Raw genomic sequence first — 13,933 nt, forward strand, 5'->3', positions numbered from 1 at the left:
GTGTCTTTGGAAGGTCCCCAGGTGACAGCACTGGCCGGTGTAGCTGGCACAAGGCACCTGGGGGTGGGCACTCTCTGAGACTGAGCTCCTGGGGCCTCCGTGCACCTGCATGGGAATCGCCTGCGGTCTTGCAGGAGGAGGCATGCTTGGGGACCCGGGTCACGCTGCTGCTGCTATCGGGACAGCGATGCCTTGGGGGCGAGGGCTACCTCACAGGGAGGAGGTGCAGGCAGGGACCAAGCCTGGCTCTGGAGCAGCCGTGCAGGGTCTCTGTGTCCTGGGCACCCATGTGGCTTGTGGGGGCTCCTGGGCAGTCACGCCGGTGGGAGTCAGCTCCAGGGAGGCGGCGACCTGACACTTTATGCTGAGGGTTCATTTGATCCTCTTGGCTAGCCTGTGAGTAGCCCTCTCCGTGCCCATTTTACAGAGGAGGACATTAAGGGCCTGGGAGTCGGAGGATCCTTCCAAAGCCGCAAGTGGCTGAGGCAGGCTCAGGCTCTGGCCATCTTCGATGTCGCTGCGGGACCTGGGGCAGCGACCTGCCCTGCTGGGCCTTGTCCTCACCTGCAGTATTGGAGAGTAGTGAATGTCTCGGGGGAGGGGTTGCTACGAGGTACTCAGCGCCAGCCCTTGAGCCACCTGCAACACACAGGGTCTCAGCTTGGTGTGCTGGATGACCTCTGTCGCCGTGCATTCCCTCCCAGGGGGTGCCGGCGTCCAGCTCTGACAGCCCCTCCTCGGGGGAGCAGAGGGGGATGGGCACCATGTGGCTGGCATGGGAGAGGTGGACTCCAGGTGCGAGAGCAGGCTGGAGGGAGTGGCCTGCAGAGGCTTGGTTCCTGGGAGGGAGCCGGAGTGACAGGTGGGCTGGGGAGACCCCAGGGCCCCTCCACCTATTAGCCAGGCTGCTGTGGGCTCTGTTGATTCCCTGGGAGGCTTCTGAGCCCCTGGGAGCCCCTGTCCCCCTGGGGCACCCCTGCTGGCCCTCCCTCGCCCCCGACCTCGGGGTGACTAGGCTCCGCCCACTCATCTGTCCCCTTTCTGTGGCGGGGCAGTGGCTGTGGCTCCAGGTTGGCTCCCAGTCCCCCTGCAGGCTGGACGGAGGGTGGCCTTGCCCTGGAGGACTGGCGGAGGCTATGTGAGTTAGTGGGGTGCTAGAACGCTCCCCCACAACACCCCCTGACCAGAGCAACGGCGGGAGAAGCCGGTGGCCGGGAGTTGTCATCTTTGGTGAGCCTGGGATCTTGGGGTGAAGAGGCCAAATGAGCGAGATCACCACCTGCCCGCCACTCACCTTTGAACCTGGGACTGTGCTCTGCTGGGGCAGTCGCTCCAGTCTGCACTGAGGGCAAGGTGCTGGGGTCCCAGAAACCCACTTCCGTTATTTCGCTGGCCTCCTCTGAGCTGGCAAGTGGACACACAGTCAGATGACACAGCCACTCACAGCTGCGGGGACCAGCAGTCTTGGATCAATCCAGGAAGGCTTCCTGGAGGTGGTGACCCCTGGGCTTTCCTGAGTTGAGTTCTTTCCCGTTGGGCGTCGGTTGCAATGTGGGAACGAGGAAGGGTCTGCTCCTTCAGAGGATGCCTGAGTGAGGGGCCAGGCTGGTGATGGGCCTGTGAATGTGCATTGTAACACATGCCTCTGTATCCCCAGGACTGGCTCTGTGTCCAGGCTCCTACCACGTGGTCCAGTGTGCCCAGAGCAGGGGCAAACACTTCTCAGTCCTGCCCCTGCCAGGGCGGGGGGAGCCCCGCGGCGCCGAGCGCCCCCAGGGGCTCACAGCCTTTCTCCTCCCCCAGGAAGCTATGCCCCAGACGGCTGTGGTCTTCTCCAGCGTCCTCGGGCCCAGCTGTAGCGGACAGGTGCAGCCCAGCATGGGCGAGCGGGGAGGCGGGGCTGGCGGTGGCCCGGGAGGGCTCATCTTCCAAGACGGACGCCTCATCTCGGGGTCCCTGGAGGCCCTGATGGAGCACCTGGTCCCCACGGTGGACTACTACCCCGATGTGAGTGCGGGGCCTGGGGTGGTGGGGGTGGTGGGTGGGGTGCTGCTTCTGGGCGGGGGCAGCGGGGCCCAGTGCCACCCTCCACGCCGTCCTCACTTCCTGTTCTGCCCTACCTGGAAGCACAGGTGGCCGGCCTGGGGAGTCAGCAGTGACTTTCCTGCTACTGCCCCAGGCAGGTGGAGACACACACACGGGCCAGGCAGGGCCCTGAGTTCTGAGTGGGACTGTGAGATGAGACAGGGTCCAAGCGCAGGGCTGGCACTTGGGGTCCTGGAGCTCATGGCTCAGCTGGGAAGTCATGAGGGACCCCCCAACCCCATCTCCCACCCCCCACCCCCAGCCGTGGTTCAGCAGGAGGAGGAGCCAGCCCCTGCCCCGCCCCCAGGGGCACACAGCAGCCGCCACCTCTGCACCTGCAGATACCACCGCCTGCGCTTGGAGGAGGCGTCCTTGGTCACGCGTGGGGGTGGTGTCTCTTAGCAACCGTGCTTTGCAGGCCTGCCTGCCCCTTGGCATGAGCTGTGCACCCCTCCCCCCAAGGGAAGGCGGGACCAAGGTGCTCCCGGGAGCAGCGTGGGGCAGGCTGGCCTTGGCCTGGAGGAGGCACAGCCTCCGGCGTCCACTCTTGGAGGAGTCAGGTCCAGGGAGGACTAGCCTTGGCATTGCCGGCCCCTCCATCTTCCTCCTGTCTTGTGACCGCAAGAACTGCCATTCGCTTCCCAGGAGAGAGTGGAGCCGGCTGGGGGCAGGAGAAGCCACCAGGCCGCAGCCCCTTCCCTCACTGTCTCCCCGTACTCGTGGGCAGCTGACACACGTGTCCCCCCCCGCCCCCGTCTCCCCCATCCTCCTTGGAGACACACAGCTTCTCGTTGGAGCTCCAGCTCCGGCCGAGGGCTCAGAGCTGTGATCCCTCTGTGTTCTTCCTCCACACCGAGCCTCACCTGCTGCCTGGGGCTCCCCCCTCTCCCCCAGCAGCTGGAGGGCTGGTGCGGCCAGCAGGAGCCCCAGGCCCCTGAATCCTGCTCCAGGGAGCCCTGCTCCCAACAGTGTGGCAGAGCAAGACCCCAGCTGGGGTAGAGTCTCCCCCTGGAGTCTCAGGAAGCTTCATCACCCTGGGAAGAACCCCTCCCAGTGCAGATGGCAGGTGGATGCAGGGGGTGGGGCTCTGGCTTGGCAGCGGGGACCGAGGCTGTGCCGGGGCCTGTCACCAGGTCTCAGGCCCCAGGCTCCTGCCCCACTGGGCTGTGCCGGGCCCTGCCTCGCAAACCCACACCCACCCCACTGACCAGCTCTGCCCCCCTCAGGGCATGCCCCACCGTCTGGGCCCCGTGCTGCTTGGGGAGACCCTGCCCTCTAAGGCCTACCAGGGTCTAGAGCAACGGTGGGCTTGGGGAGCCCTGTGGGCTGCACAAGGGGTCCGCATTGGCCCGCGAGTCTCCCCACATGCAGGGCTGGGTTTGGCCCGGTGCTGGGGTGGCTGGGCAGCAGGAGCTGGGGCACCCCAGCGGGGGGGGGGGGCGCGGGCGGGGAGCGAGGGCCCCAGGCAGCCTGCACCTGTCTCCCTCCTCAGAGGACATACATCTTCACGTTCCTGCTGAGCTCCAGGGTCTTCGTGCCTCCTCACGACCTGCTGGCCCGTGTGGGGCAGATCTGCCTGGAGCAAAGGCAGCGGCTGGAGGCGGGGCCCGAGAAGGTAAGGGCAGCCGGCCCTGGAGCGGGTCGGTGGGGGTGGGGTGGGGGTGGGGGCAGGGATCCGGCTGCACCCTCTGGAACTCCCTCCGGGCTGCTGCCCTTTGGGGGTCCCACCCCCTCCCCCCTGCACCTGCCCACTTTGCTTTTCAGCCAGAGGGCACCAAGAGAGTCTTGCATGGGGTGCCAAGTTTTCACTTGGCTTTTATGGGGTGCTATTTTAGGGTACCTTCTAATTATAGCACCCGAACGCGCAGGGACAGGAGGTGCTGGCCCAGGCCTGGGGGTTGGGGAGCCTGTGCCACCCGCTCGGGCCTGGGGGCCTCACTCTGTGCCCCTGCTGCCCCAGGCCAAGCTCAAGTCCTTCTCGGCCAAGGTCGTGCAGCTGCTGAAGGAGTGGACGGAGGCATTCCCTTACGACTTCCAGGACGAGAAGGCCATGGCAGAGCTGAAGGCCATCACACACCGTGTCACCCAGTGTGACGAGGTCAGGGCTCCCTCGGCTCCTGCAGGGCGAGGGTGGGGGGTCTGCATAGGCCCCCTATCCTGGCACTGCCCCAGGGGATTGCTGCGGCTAGGTCCCTGATCCCCCAGTGACAGCTCAGCTGGCCCTGCAACCTGGCGCCGCCGAGTGCCTCCTCCAGCCCCTGCCCCTCCCCCAGCCCCTGGCCCCCACCCCGCTCCCTGCAGTGGGGACCTGTTGGAGTGGCAGTAAGAGCTCTGTCTGCTGTCCTGGCTCCCAGTGGCTCTTGCCTGGGAGAAGCCAGAAACAGCTCAGGGGCTGCCTGTGGGAGAAATCACACTTTGCAGACCCAGCAGGCTCCCAGGGCAGCCGGCTCTGGGGTCAGAGGTCAGAGGTTCACAGCGGCTTTGGCTGGGGTCTTGGGCTCCTTGCCAGGCATGTCCTGCCAGCCCATGCTAGCACCGCCTTCACCCCACCCCCACCCCGGCCCCCCACAGGAGAACGGCACCGTGAAGAAGGCCATCGCCCAGATGACACAGAGCCTGCTGCTGTCCCTGGCCGCCCGGAACCAGCTCCAGGAGCTGCGGGAGAAGCTCCGGCAGCCAGCCATGGACAAAGGGCCCGTCCTCAAGGCCAAGCCACCGGCCGCCCAGAAGGACATCCTGGGCGTGTGCTGCGACCCCCTGGTGCTGGCCCAGCAGCTGACCCACATAGAACTGGTCAGTGCCGCCCTGTGCAGGTGGGGCAGGGTGCGCCCTCTGCAGCTCACCCAGGGCCCCTCTGTGCACAGCACTGCATAGCCCCTGCCAATTGGGGCAGAGGGCTCGTGAGCCCTGACCTGGATGCCTCTGGCCAGGTGTGGCCATACGAGTAGTAGGTGCCTGTGCCTGGTGTTAGGCCCACAGGGGCCTGGCAGGCCTGGGTGGCCGGAAGGTGGGAACCACAGAGGGCTGTAAGAAGGCAGAGGGTCTGTGCCCCGGGCTGTACCCCCTCCCCACCGCGCTCCTCTGTAGCTCTGTCCCTTTCCTCTGAGGGACAGGGCCGTCACCCGCCCCCCTTTGCTGTCCCTGTGCCCCCAGGAGAGGGTCAGTAGCATTCACCCCGAGGACCTGATACAGATCATCAGCCACACGGACTCCCGGGACAACCACAGGGTGAGTGGGCAGGGCCCTGGCAGGTGGGGTTGTGACACCTGCTGGACCCTTGCAGCACCTGCTCTGGGAGCATGTGAAGGCGAGGTGTGCTGGGAGGGGGCACAGGGCCCCGGACCTGCCCAATCCCCCTGACCTGCTGGATCCCTCCCAGTGCCGAGGGGACCTGACCAAGACCTTCAGCCTGGAGGCCTATGACAACTGGTTCAACTGCCTGAGCATGCTGGTGGCCACCGAAGTGTGCCGGGTAAGCTGACTGCCATGCCTCTGTGCCTCGGTACCCCAGGAGGCTCTGGTTCCTGCCCCAGCCTCAAGCTAGATGATGGCACTGTCCGTCAATGGCATCTTCATCGTCAGGTGTCCCTCACACGGCAATTCCTTCAGTGACAATGGGGCCTCCATCCCAGGAATGCCCTACCTCCCTACCCCTGCCCCGTGCTCAGCAAACACTCTTTTAAAAAAATTATTTATTTGAAAGTCAGAGTTACACAAGAAGAGAAAGAGAGAGAGAGAGAGAGAATCTTCCATCCACTGGTTCACTCCCAAATGACCGCCACAGTCAGAGCAGGGCTGATCCGAAGCCAGGAGCCAGGAGCTTCTTCCAGCAGGTGCAGGTGCAGGCACCCAAGGACTTGGGCCATCTTTTACTGCTTTCCCAGGCCACAGCAGAGAGCTGGATTGGAAGTAGAGCAGCTGGGACTGGAACTGGTGCCCATATGGGATGCCGGCACTGCAGGTGGTGGCTTTACCTGCTGTGCCACAGCGCCAGCCCCCAGCAAACACTCTTTTGCCAGCCCACACAAGCCCTAGAGGGAGGCGGCCCCATCCCCTCTGGGCCGAGGGAGCTGAGCCCAGCCCCGGCCCTCTCTGCCTGTCCAAGTCCCGGGCCCCTTTCGACCCCCTGCCTGGCGGCCCCTTGGTGGCTTCACACCGAGGCCATGCCGCCGCCCTCCAGGTGGTGAAAAAGAAGCACCGCACCCGCATGCTGGAGTTCTTCATCGATGTGGCCCGCGAGTGCTTCAACATCGGCAACTTCAACTCCATGATGGCCATCATCTGTGAGTGTCCTGGGGCATGGGCGGGGCAGCCCCTGTGGCCTGCCGCCCCTGCCCTGCCTGACCCCAGCCTCCCCACCTGTGCCTGCAGCCGGCATGAACCTCAGCCCCGTGGCGCGGCTGAAGAAGACGTGGTCCAAGGTCAAGACGGCCAAGTTCGACGTCTTGGAGGTAGGGACCCCCCGAGCCCGTGCCCCCGTGGCTGGCCGGCTGGATGCTCGCCCTCCAGGGCAGGCTCTTCTTGGCCCCCAGGGAGTTCTGGAGAACGGCGGAGTGACAGCTGTGGCTGCACAGTCTGACCTGCCTTTTCCCTGCTCCGCGGCCGCTGCTCCGGGGCCATCTGGTCACCCAGAGGCTGGCTCGGGGCGGGAGCTTGTTTGCAGCCTTATGGACATCTTTGAAAGAGAATCCATTAAAAATATTTTTATTTGAGTTTATTTCGTTTGACAGGCAGAGAAAGACACACACAGAGGCAGACAGACAGAGCTCCCATCCATTGGCTCACTGTCTGCCTGAGACAGACCGGTCTGGGCTCAAGCTGGGAGTCGGGAGCTCCATCCAGGCCTCTTATGTGGGTGGCAGGGACCACTTGAGCCATCATCGCGGCCTCCCGGGGCCTGCATTAGCAGGGAGCTGGAGCCAGGGCTGCAGGCCGGGGCTCCCACAGGGGATGCGGGTGACTTAGCAGCTGGGCTGATCTCTGCCCTTAAGGGCCTCTGTTTTGCACAGTGTCTGTCTTGGCGGATCTGGTCCGGCCTGGGAGAGGAGCAAGGGCAAGTTCTGGGAGGAGGGTGAGACAAACTCAGAAGGCCTCATCCTGCGGTTACCTGGGGTTACCCGCGGCTCCTCCCCCTCCCCGCACTGGCTCCTGGGCTCCACCTGCAGCTGCAGGCAGTGCCCAGAGCAGGCCTGAGGCGGTGCAGGAGCCGGGCACTCACCAGGGCCTCCCTGCCCCCCCCACCCCCAGCACCACATGGACCCCTCGAGCAACTTCTGCAATTACCGCACCGCCCTGCAGGGGGCCACGCAGCGGTCCCAGACGGCCAACAGCAGCCGCGAGAAGATTGTCATCCCTGTGTTCAACCTCTTCGTCAAGGACATCTACTTCCTGCACAAGATCCACACCAACCACCTGCCCAACGGCCACGTGAACTTCAAGGTGAGCTTGTGGCTGCTGAGCGGGGGCCTGGGGGAGGGGCTGCTCGAGCCCTGCCTGAGGTTGGGAGGAGGTTAGGACTGAGAGCCACGGTGGGTGGGGGTGGGGCATGGGAGCGCATCTTGGTGGTGGTGGTGGTGGGGTGACCTGGTCACAGAGCTTGGAGTCACAGGCAGCCTGCATTTACCCAGGGCCTTGGTTCTACAGCTAACCTGGCCCGGGGGGTGGGGGGAAGGGAGAGAGGGGGAGAGGAAGAGGGGGAGGGAGGAGAGAGGGAGAGGGGGAGAAGGGGAGAGGGAGGAGAGAGGGGGGAGAGAGAGGGGAGAGAGAGAGGGGGAGAGAGAGAGAGAGAGAGGGGAGAGAGAGGGAGAGGGAGAGAGAGGGAGAGGGAGATATCCTAGGGCACTGGGCAGGGTAGGGGGCAGCTGAAGGCACAGAGCAGCTTGGGCGGAGAAGAGGTGGTGCCAGAGAATTCCAGAGGGCGGGAGGGGGCTCAGGGCACCTGCCCAAGGATGGCGGGTGGGGGCGGGGCACCCATTTCCCACAGTAAGGTCCCAGCCAGGGGTGGGAAGCCGAGATCACACAGCAGCCGGACAGCCTGGGCAGAGCGGCTGAGGGGGCTCCTGCAGCCATGGCTTGGCCCTGCAGCACCAGCACCGCCTCCCCCAGCCCGGGCCCCTGGGGGAGGGTGATAAGCTCCAGGTGACAGATAGACACCCTGTGCCTTCAGAAATTTTGGGAGATCTCCAGACAGATCCACGAGTTCATGACGTGGACGCAGGTAGAGTGTCCCTTCGAGAAGGACAAGAAGATTCAGAGTTACCTGCTCACGGCGCCCATCTACAATGAGGAAGGTGAGCCAGCCCAGGTGACGCTGGCTGGCCGCCGGCTCCGCCTGCAGGGCTGTGTGTGTGTGGGGGCGGGGGGCTGGGAAGCCCTGGGCCCCCCCCAGAGACCCGCCCTTTGTCCTGAGCCTGGCCTGGAAGGGAAAACAGGGTGCGGGGGGGTGGTGCTGGGAAGCCCTGGGCCCCCCCAGAGACCCGTCCTTTGTCCTAAGCTTGGCCTGGAAAGGAAAACAGGGTGCAGGGGAGGTGGGGGGTGGGATCTGAGGGGCTTCTCTGCCTCTCAGGTCTCTTCATCGCCTCGTTTGAAAGTGAAGGCCCTGAGAACCACATGGAAAAGGACAGCTGGAAGACCCTCAGGTTGGACCCTGCCAGGGACCCCTGAGCCCACGGGGTGGGGGTGGGCGGCTACCACGCACCTGCTCTTCTGCTGGTAAAAGATTGATTTATTTGGAAGGCAGAATTGGAGAGAAATAGAGACCCTCCATCCATTGGTCCACTCTCCAGATGGCCTCAGCGGCCAGGGGGCTAGGTCGGATCAAAGCCAGGAGTTCTTCCGGGTCTCCGATTTGGGTGGCAGGGGCCCTAGCCCTTGGGCCACCTTCTGCTGCTCTCCCAGGCGCATTAGCAGGGAGCGGGATGGGAAGTGGAGCAGTGGGGACTTGAGCCGGCGCCCATGCTGGATGCCGGTGCTGCCGTCTTCACCCCGGCCCCGGGTCTGCTCCTCTGCACGGGGCGGCAGGTTCTGCACGACGTGGACCTGCCCTCTGCCCACGCGGGGGCCTGACTGTCACCTTGTTCCCTGTGCACCTGTAGGACAACTCTGCTCAACCGGGCCTGAGGCGCCTGCAGGCGCGGGACGACGCACTGGCACGCAGCGAGCTTCCGTCCGGATTGCTGGGTTGTTCAGATGAGGCGGCCTCACTGGCTGGGGTCCATTTTGTATATAACTTTTATGGAAAAAAATGGTAATTATTTCATGCATCAACCTTTGGCACTTAACAAAGTTTTTTTTGGTTTATTTTAAATAACAGGGCAGGGCCCTGCTTATGGGGAGGGGCGGGGAAAGAGTCTCATGGGAGATGGCGTTCATGACCCCATCTTATTCTAATGAGATGTAGATTTTTATTTTCTACTTTTGATTATTCACACCTTATGAAAAAAATTAAAAAAAAAAAAAAAAAACAACCCAACCAAAACCAACGTGAGCCCGGCCTGCCCGGGTGAGTTTGCCGCCAGCGTCCCTGACGTCGGGTTAGTGCCTTAGAGGCCGCGGGGGCTCAGCGAGGGGCTGGGTGGGTGGCTGGGGGGGCCCACGTGCTTCCTTCTGGAGCGTGGGCTTCCCAGAGTTTACATGTCTGTTTTCTTTGATCAGGGATTTCTGGGTTCCAGGGGTGGGGAGGGGGGGCGTCTGGCTGGTGATTTCTCAACCTTGTTGTAGAGAGGAGGGAAAGCTGAGAGACTGTGGAGAGGGAGTTGTGCAGCTGTGTTTTCCCAGCCTTGCCTCCGAGAGCCGGGCTGAGCTGGGAGGAGCGAGCTACATGGCAGCCTCGGGGATGGCGACAGCTCGGGCTGCGCTGGCTGGCTGTCCAGGTTCAAGGGGAAGAGAAGCAAACACAGGTCCTAGTGGACTGCCCTCCCCCTGTCCTGCCCCCGACTGGAATGCGAAACGCGGAGACCCAGCCAGGCCGGCACCCGTTCCCATCTAACTGCACAACGCCTGGAGGTGTGCACTCCGCTTTTCCATGGCCGACTTCCTGGTGTGAATCTCCCTGACCGTGGGCCGGGACAAAAGCCGAGCTGGTCCCTCCTGGCCGATTCCGTCTCTGGCAAGAGCTCCTCATCCTTGGCCGAGGAATGCCTGGCTCGGGCAGCGGCCTTGACGGGGAGGGGAAGCCTGGGCTGGGACCAGCCAGGTTCCAATTTCCACATTTCCTGAGGGGGGGAGCCTGAGAGGTACAGGCCAGGCCTCGGGCGCCCGCTGCCTGGACGGAACCAATGCTTGCACTGATTGTCCCTGCGTTTGCACTTTGAGACGGGCTCCCCGGTGCAGGTCGCTCTGTTGATGTCTTTGAGAGAGAGAGAGGCTTGAACCTTGAGAATCTGTAGTTGGGATCCCGTGATGGAACGTGTTCTGTACGTGTGTGCCGGAGCCGTCCCACCAGTGTGCACTTCACGGCTCACCACTTTTAGTCCTTACTTGCAACCCTGTCCGCGTTTGCCACTTGATTTGCCCCACTGGACACGTACCCCAATTTGCTGTCTCGTTTTTGACATGAACTCTTGAACATAAAGCTGTACCGTAATGCAGGATGTCAGTTCTCGGTGTGGCTGGACATACTTGCATCAATAAAAGAACAGTCGCTCCCCTCCGTGGCCTGCGTGTGTGCTGTGGGGCGGGAGCTGGGATGTCGCTGGGGCGGCCGCAGGTCTTCCTGACAAACCGGGCGAGCAGCCTTCCTGCAGTCCTGCAAGCCCCTGATCATGGCGGGCTTTTCACATCACTGACACGAGGCTAGAAAAGGCACGTTCCAGGCCGGCCTCCTCAAAGTGGGTTCCCCAAAGAGCCTGGTGGCACGGGAGCACAGCGGCTCAGTCACCACAGGGCTCCTGTGTCCGTGCCCGCTGTAGGGCTCTGGTCGGGGAGGGGAGGCTGGGGAGCCCAGGCCGGGATGGGGCACTCCTGGAATGAGTCCTGGGAACTTCAGAACCAAGGCCCCAGGCTGGGACGCTGACCGGCTAGGCCCCTGGCTTCTCACACCTTTAGGTTCCTGTCCCACTATTCTGGACCCTGCTCTGTGCCTTTAGAAGTGAAAGCTCATTCTTTTTCTTTTCTTTTTTAAAAAGATTTATTTATTTGAGAGAGAGAGAGAGAGAGAGAGAGAGAGAGTTCTTCCATCTGCTGGTTCACTCCCCAGGTGGCTGCAATGGCCAGAGCTGAGCTGATCCGAAGCCAGGAGCTTCTTCCAGGTCTCCAACGAGGGGTAGGGGCCCAAGCACTTGGGCCATCTTCTACTGCTATCCCAGGCCACAGCAGAGAGCAGCCGGGATCAGAAGTGGAGCAGCTGGGACTCGAACTGGCAGCACCCATATGGGATGCCGGCACTGCAGGCCAGGGCTTTATCCAGTACGCCACCGTGCTGGTCCCGAAAACTCATTCTGTGTCTTCCCATAGACCAGCCCTGCCCAACAGAACAGTCTGCGGTGCTGGGATGTTCTGTGCGTTCCGCCCAGTGGCGGCTAACCACGGGTGGGTACTGAGCACTGAGATGCAGCCCGGTGTGTGCGTGTGGAGCTGACTGCGAGTTTACATGGCCGGTGTCACCGCTGCGGGGCTGAAGGCTGGGCTGAGGGGCAGACAGTACGCGGCAGGTGCGCGGCTGTTTGTGGAGCAAACAAGGACGCCTGTGCGGATGTGAGCCCTGCGGCCAGTGACACTGTTTCCTGGCTGTTGCTTCTGCCAGTTTCACGTGCCTCTCAGCCAAAGCAGGGGCCGCACAGCGCTGGGTCTGTGCCCTGGCTGTGGGCGTGCGGGGCTGGCCATGGGGTCGCCAGGTCACTGGCGCGGTGGCCCTGGAAGCAGCCTTGTTGGAAACGTATCCTCAGGTCCCACCAGACCTGCAACTCTGAAGTCGGGAGGCCTGCGCCGCACACAGGTTTGTGAGGGCGGAAGGGCGTGGGCCGCTGCTGTCTGTCCTTAGCCCACCTCTCCTGGCACTGTTCCCAGCTGCAGATGCCTGGACACGTCACTTAGACGGCACACACTTGTGGCACCCAGCTCGCCATGCGGCATCCCTAGGAAGGGAACACCTGGAGTCCCAACACAGCCATGGCGTCGTCACCAGAGCGTCTCCAGCAGTAGCAAGCACACGCATGGTGAGGACAAGGCCCCACAGACGGGAGGCTGGAAACACTTTCTAACGGTCAGTTCCCACCATGTTAACCCACTTTCCTCAGCGAGGTCAGGCTGTTGTGAGGAAGACAAAGGGTGGGCCCAAGCCCCCCAAGCATCCACCCCAAGAGAAGAACCAGAATGCTCGGGGTGCAGGGGTGCGTGCTCAACAAAGCCGTGCAGTAGAAACTACATCACACGTCTGACCGCTCGGGCACTGCGCAGACCAGGCGCTGGCCGTGGACAAAGCTGTGGAAAATTCCAACACCCAAGCGAAGGCAGGGACCCAGACAAGTCGGGGAGGTGCTGCAGCCGGCTTTGCTCTCAGGGCAGGGACCAGGAGCCTCCATCTGCAGGTCCACAGGGGATTGAATGGGAGCCCCCAGCCTATAAAGCTGGCATCCCAGCAGCCACCCGCAACATACCTGCAACCCCACCAGGGCAAGGGTGAGCGAGCCTGCCCGTCTGGACCCTGACACTGAATGGAGGCAGGGGACTTTAGCCCTGGTCATTTAGAACACAACCAGGGAGTCAGAGTGTTGCAGCACACATCGCACTGGCCCTGAACTGGCACAAACCCTGAGTACCCCAGAGAAGCGAACAAGCAGATCTGCACTCCAGCGCTAACAACCTCCCCATCACTGGGTCTAATCTCATACACCCATCTGTTGGGTTTAAAAATCCGCCACTTGGGACAGTGCTGGTCTGGGTCCTGGCTCCTCCACTGTGTCCCAGCTTCCTGCTAACGCATCCTGGGGCCCGAGTGAGGGCCCAAGTGCTTGCATCCGGGACACCCACACGGGAGGCCCGGATGGAGTTCCTGGCTCCTGGTTTTCCTCCTGGTCCATCCCTGCTGCAGTGGGCATTGCAGGAGGAACCAGCAGATGGAAGATGGTCTCCCCCCCCGCCCCCCCAACACTCCACCTTGCAAGCAGATGAAAAAACTTTTTTTTAAAAACCCAATTACTGTAGCTTTCATTTCTAGTTGCTCTATTTGGTTCTTTTCAAATCTGTTTGCTTATAATTCTGAAGAAATTACCAGACTGTAACACAGAATAGAGTTGGAAAACAAGAAATGGGTTAAGAGATACAATAACCGTCTTAAGATGCTGTTGTTAACAGTCTGAAGGTGCACACGTTATTTAAGACGTTCAGAAGTATGCAAAGATAGAGAACGAAGCAGAGACAGCATCTGAAAATGTAACAGCAGAGAGCTTTCCAGAACTGACAAGGACTTCACAAGCGTGAGCAGAACAGAAATGAGCCCACATACAGAGTGTTCTAGCAGTGAGCAGCAGGGGCGAGCTCTTCAAGACCTTTCGGGGCACTGCCAGCTGTTAGGCTGAGAGCTCCCAGCAGGAATGATGGCGGTCAGGGACAGAGGGATATCCAGTCACAGCAACGTGCCAGACGGAAAAGTAACTGCCAATCCAGAACCCTGGATTCATCAAAAGTACATTTTTTAAATGAAACAAAAATATTTACAGACAAATTACAATTCGGTTTGCTATCAGCAGACCTACACTTCCAGAAATGCTAAAGGATGAATCCTGACTCCTATGGCAACGCGTATACAAAAATCGTTTCCAAAGGCATCACAGTCTTACATGAAAGGCAACACAGTGAAATGTCTACAAGAAAACATGAAGATTTCTTCTTTATTCTGGAGTAGGCAAAG

At 61.8% G+C, this 13,933-nt stretch overlaps 1 protein-coding gene across 1 annotated transcript; it reads left to right on the plus strand.

Moving 5' to 3' along the window:
- The first annotated feature begins 1,794 nt into the window (after positions 1-1,794).
- On the plus strand, positions 1,795-9,235 carry RASGEF1A (RasGEF domain family member 1A). Its single transcript, XM_062214556.1, has 12 exons — positions 1,795-2,007; positions 3,578-3,700; positions 4,046-4,183; positions 4,657-4,878; positions 5,239-5,313; positions 5,465-5,557; positions 6,266-6,368; positions 6,457-6,536; positions 7,333-7,524; positions 8,252-8,375; positions 8,651-8,723; positions 9,180-9,235. The coding sequence occupies exons 1-12, from the start codon at positions 1,810-1,812 to the stop codon at positions 9,202-9,204; spliced, it is 1,446 nt and encodes a 481-aa protein (XP_062070540.1). The 5' UTR covers positions 1,795-1,809; the 3' UTR covers positions 9,205-9,235.
- The last annotated feature ends 4,698 nt before the right edge of the window (positions 9,236-13,933 follow it).

The sequence above is a fragment of the Lepus europaeus genome, chromosome 17, assembly GCF_033115175.1.
Source record: "Lepus europaeus isolate LE1 chromosome 17, mLepTim1.pri, whole genome shotgun sequence".
Taxonomy (NCBI): Eukaryota; Metazoa; Chordata; class Mammalia; order Lagomorpha; family Leporidae; genus Lepus; species Lepus europaeus.

What these genes read in the sequence shown, in the direction of transcription:
- RASGEF1A (XM_062214556.1), top strand. Translation starts at nt 1,810, where the DNA reads ATGCCCCAGACGGCTGTGGTCTTCTCCAGCGTCCTCGGGCCCAGCTGT. An exon ending in ACTCCCGGGACAACCACAGG is followed by an intron (nt 5,314 to 5,464) that starts GTGAGTGGGCAG and finishes GATCCCTCCCAG; the next exon opens with TGCCGAGGGGACCTGACCAA. An exon ending in ACGGCCACGTGAACTTCAAG is followed by an intron (nt 7,525 to 8,251) that starts GTGAGCTTGTGG and finishes CTGTGCCTTCAG; the next exon opens with AAATTTTGGGAGATCTCCAG.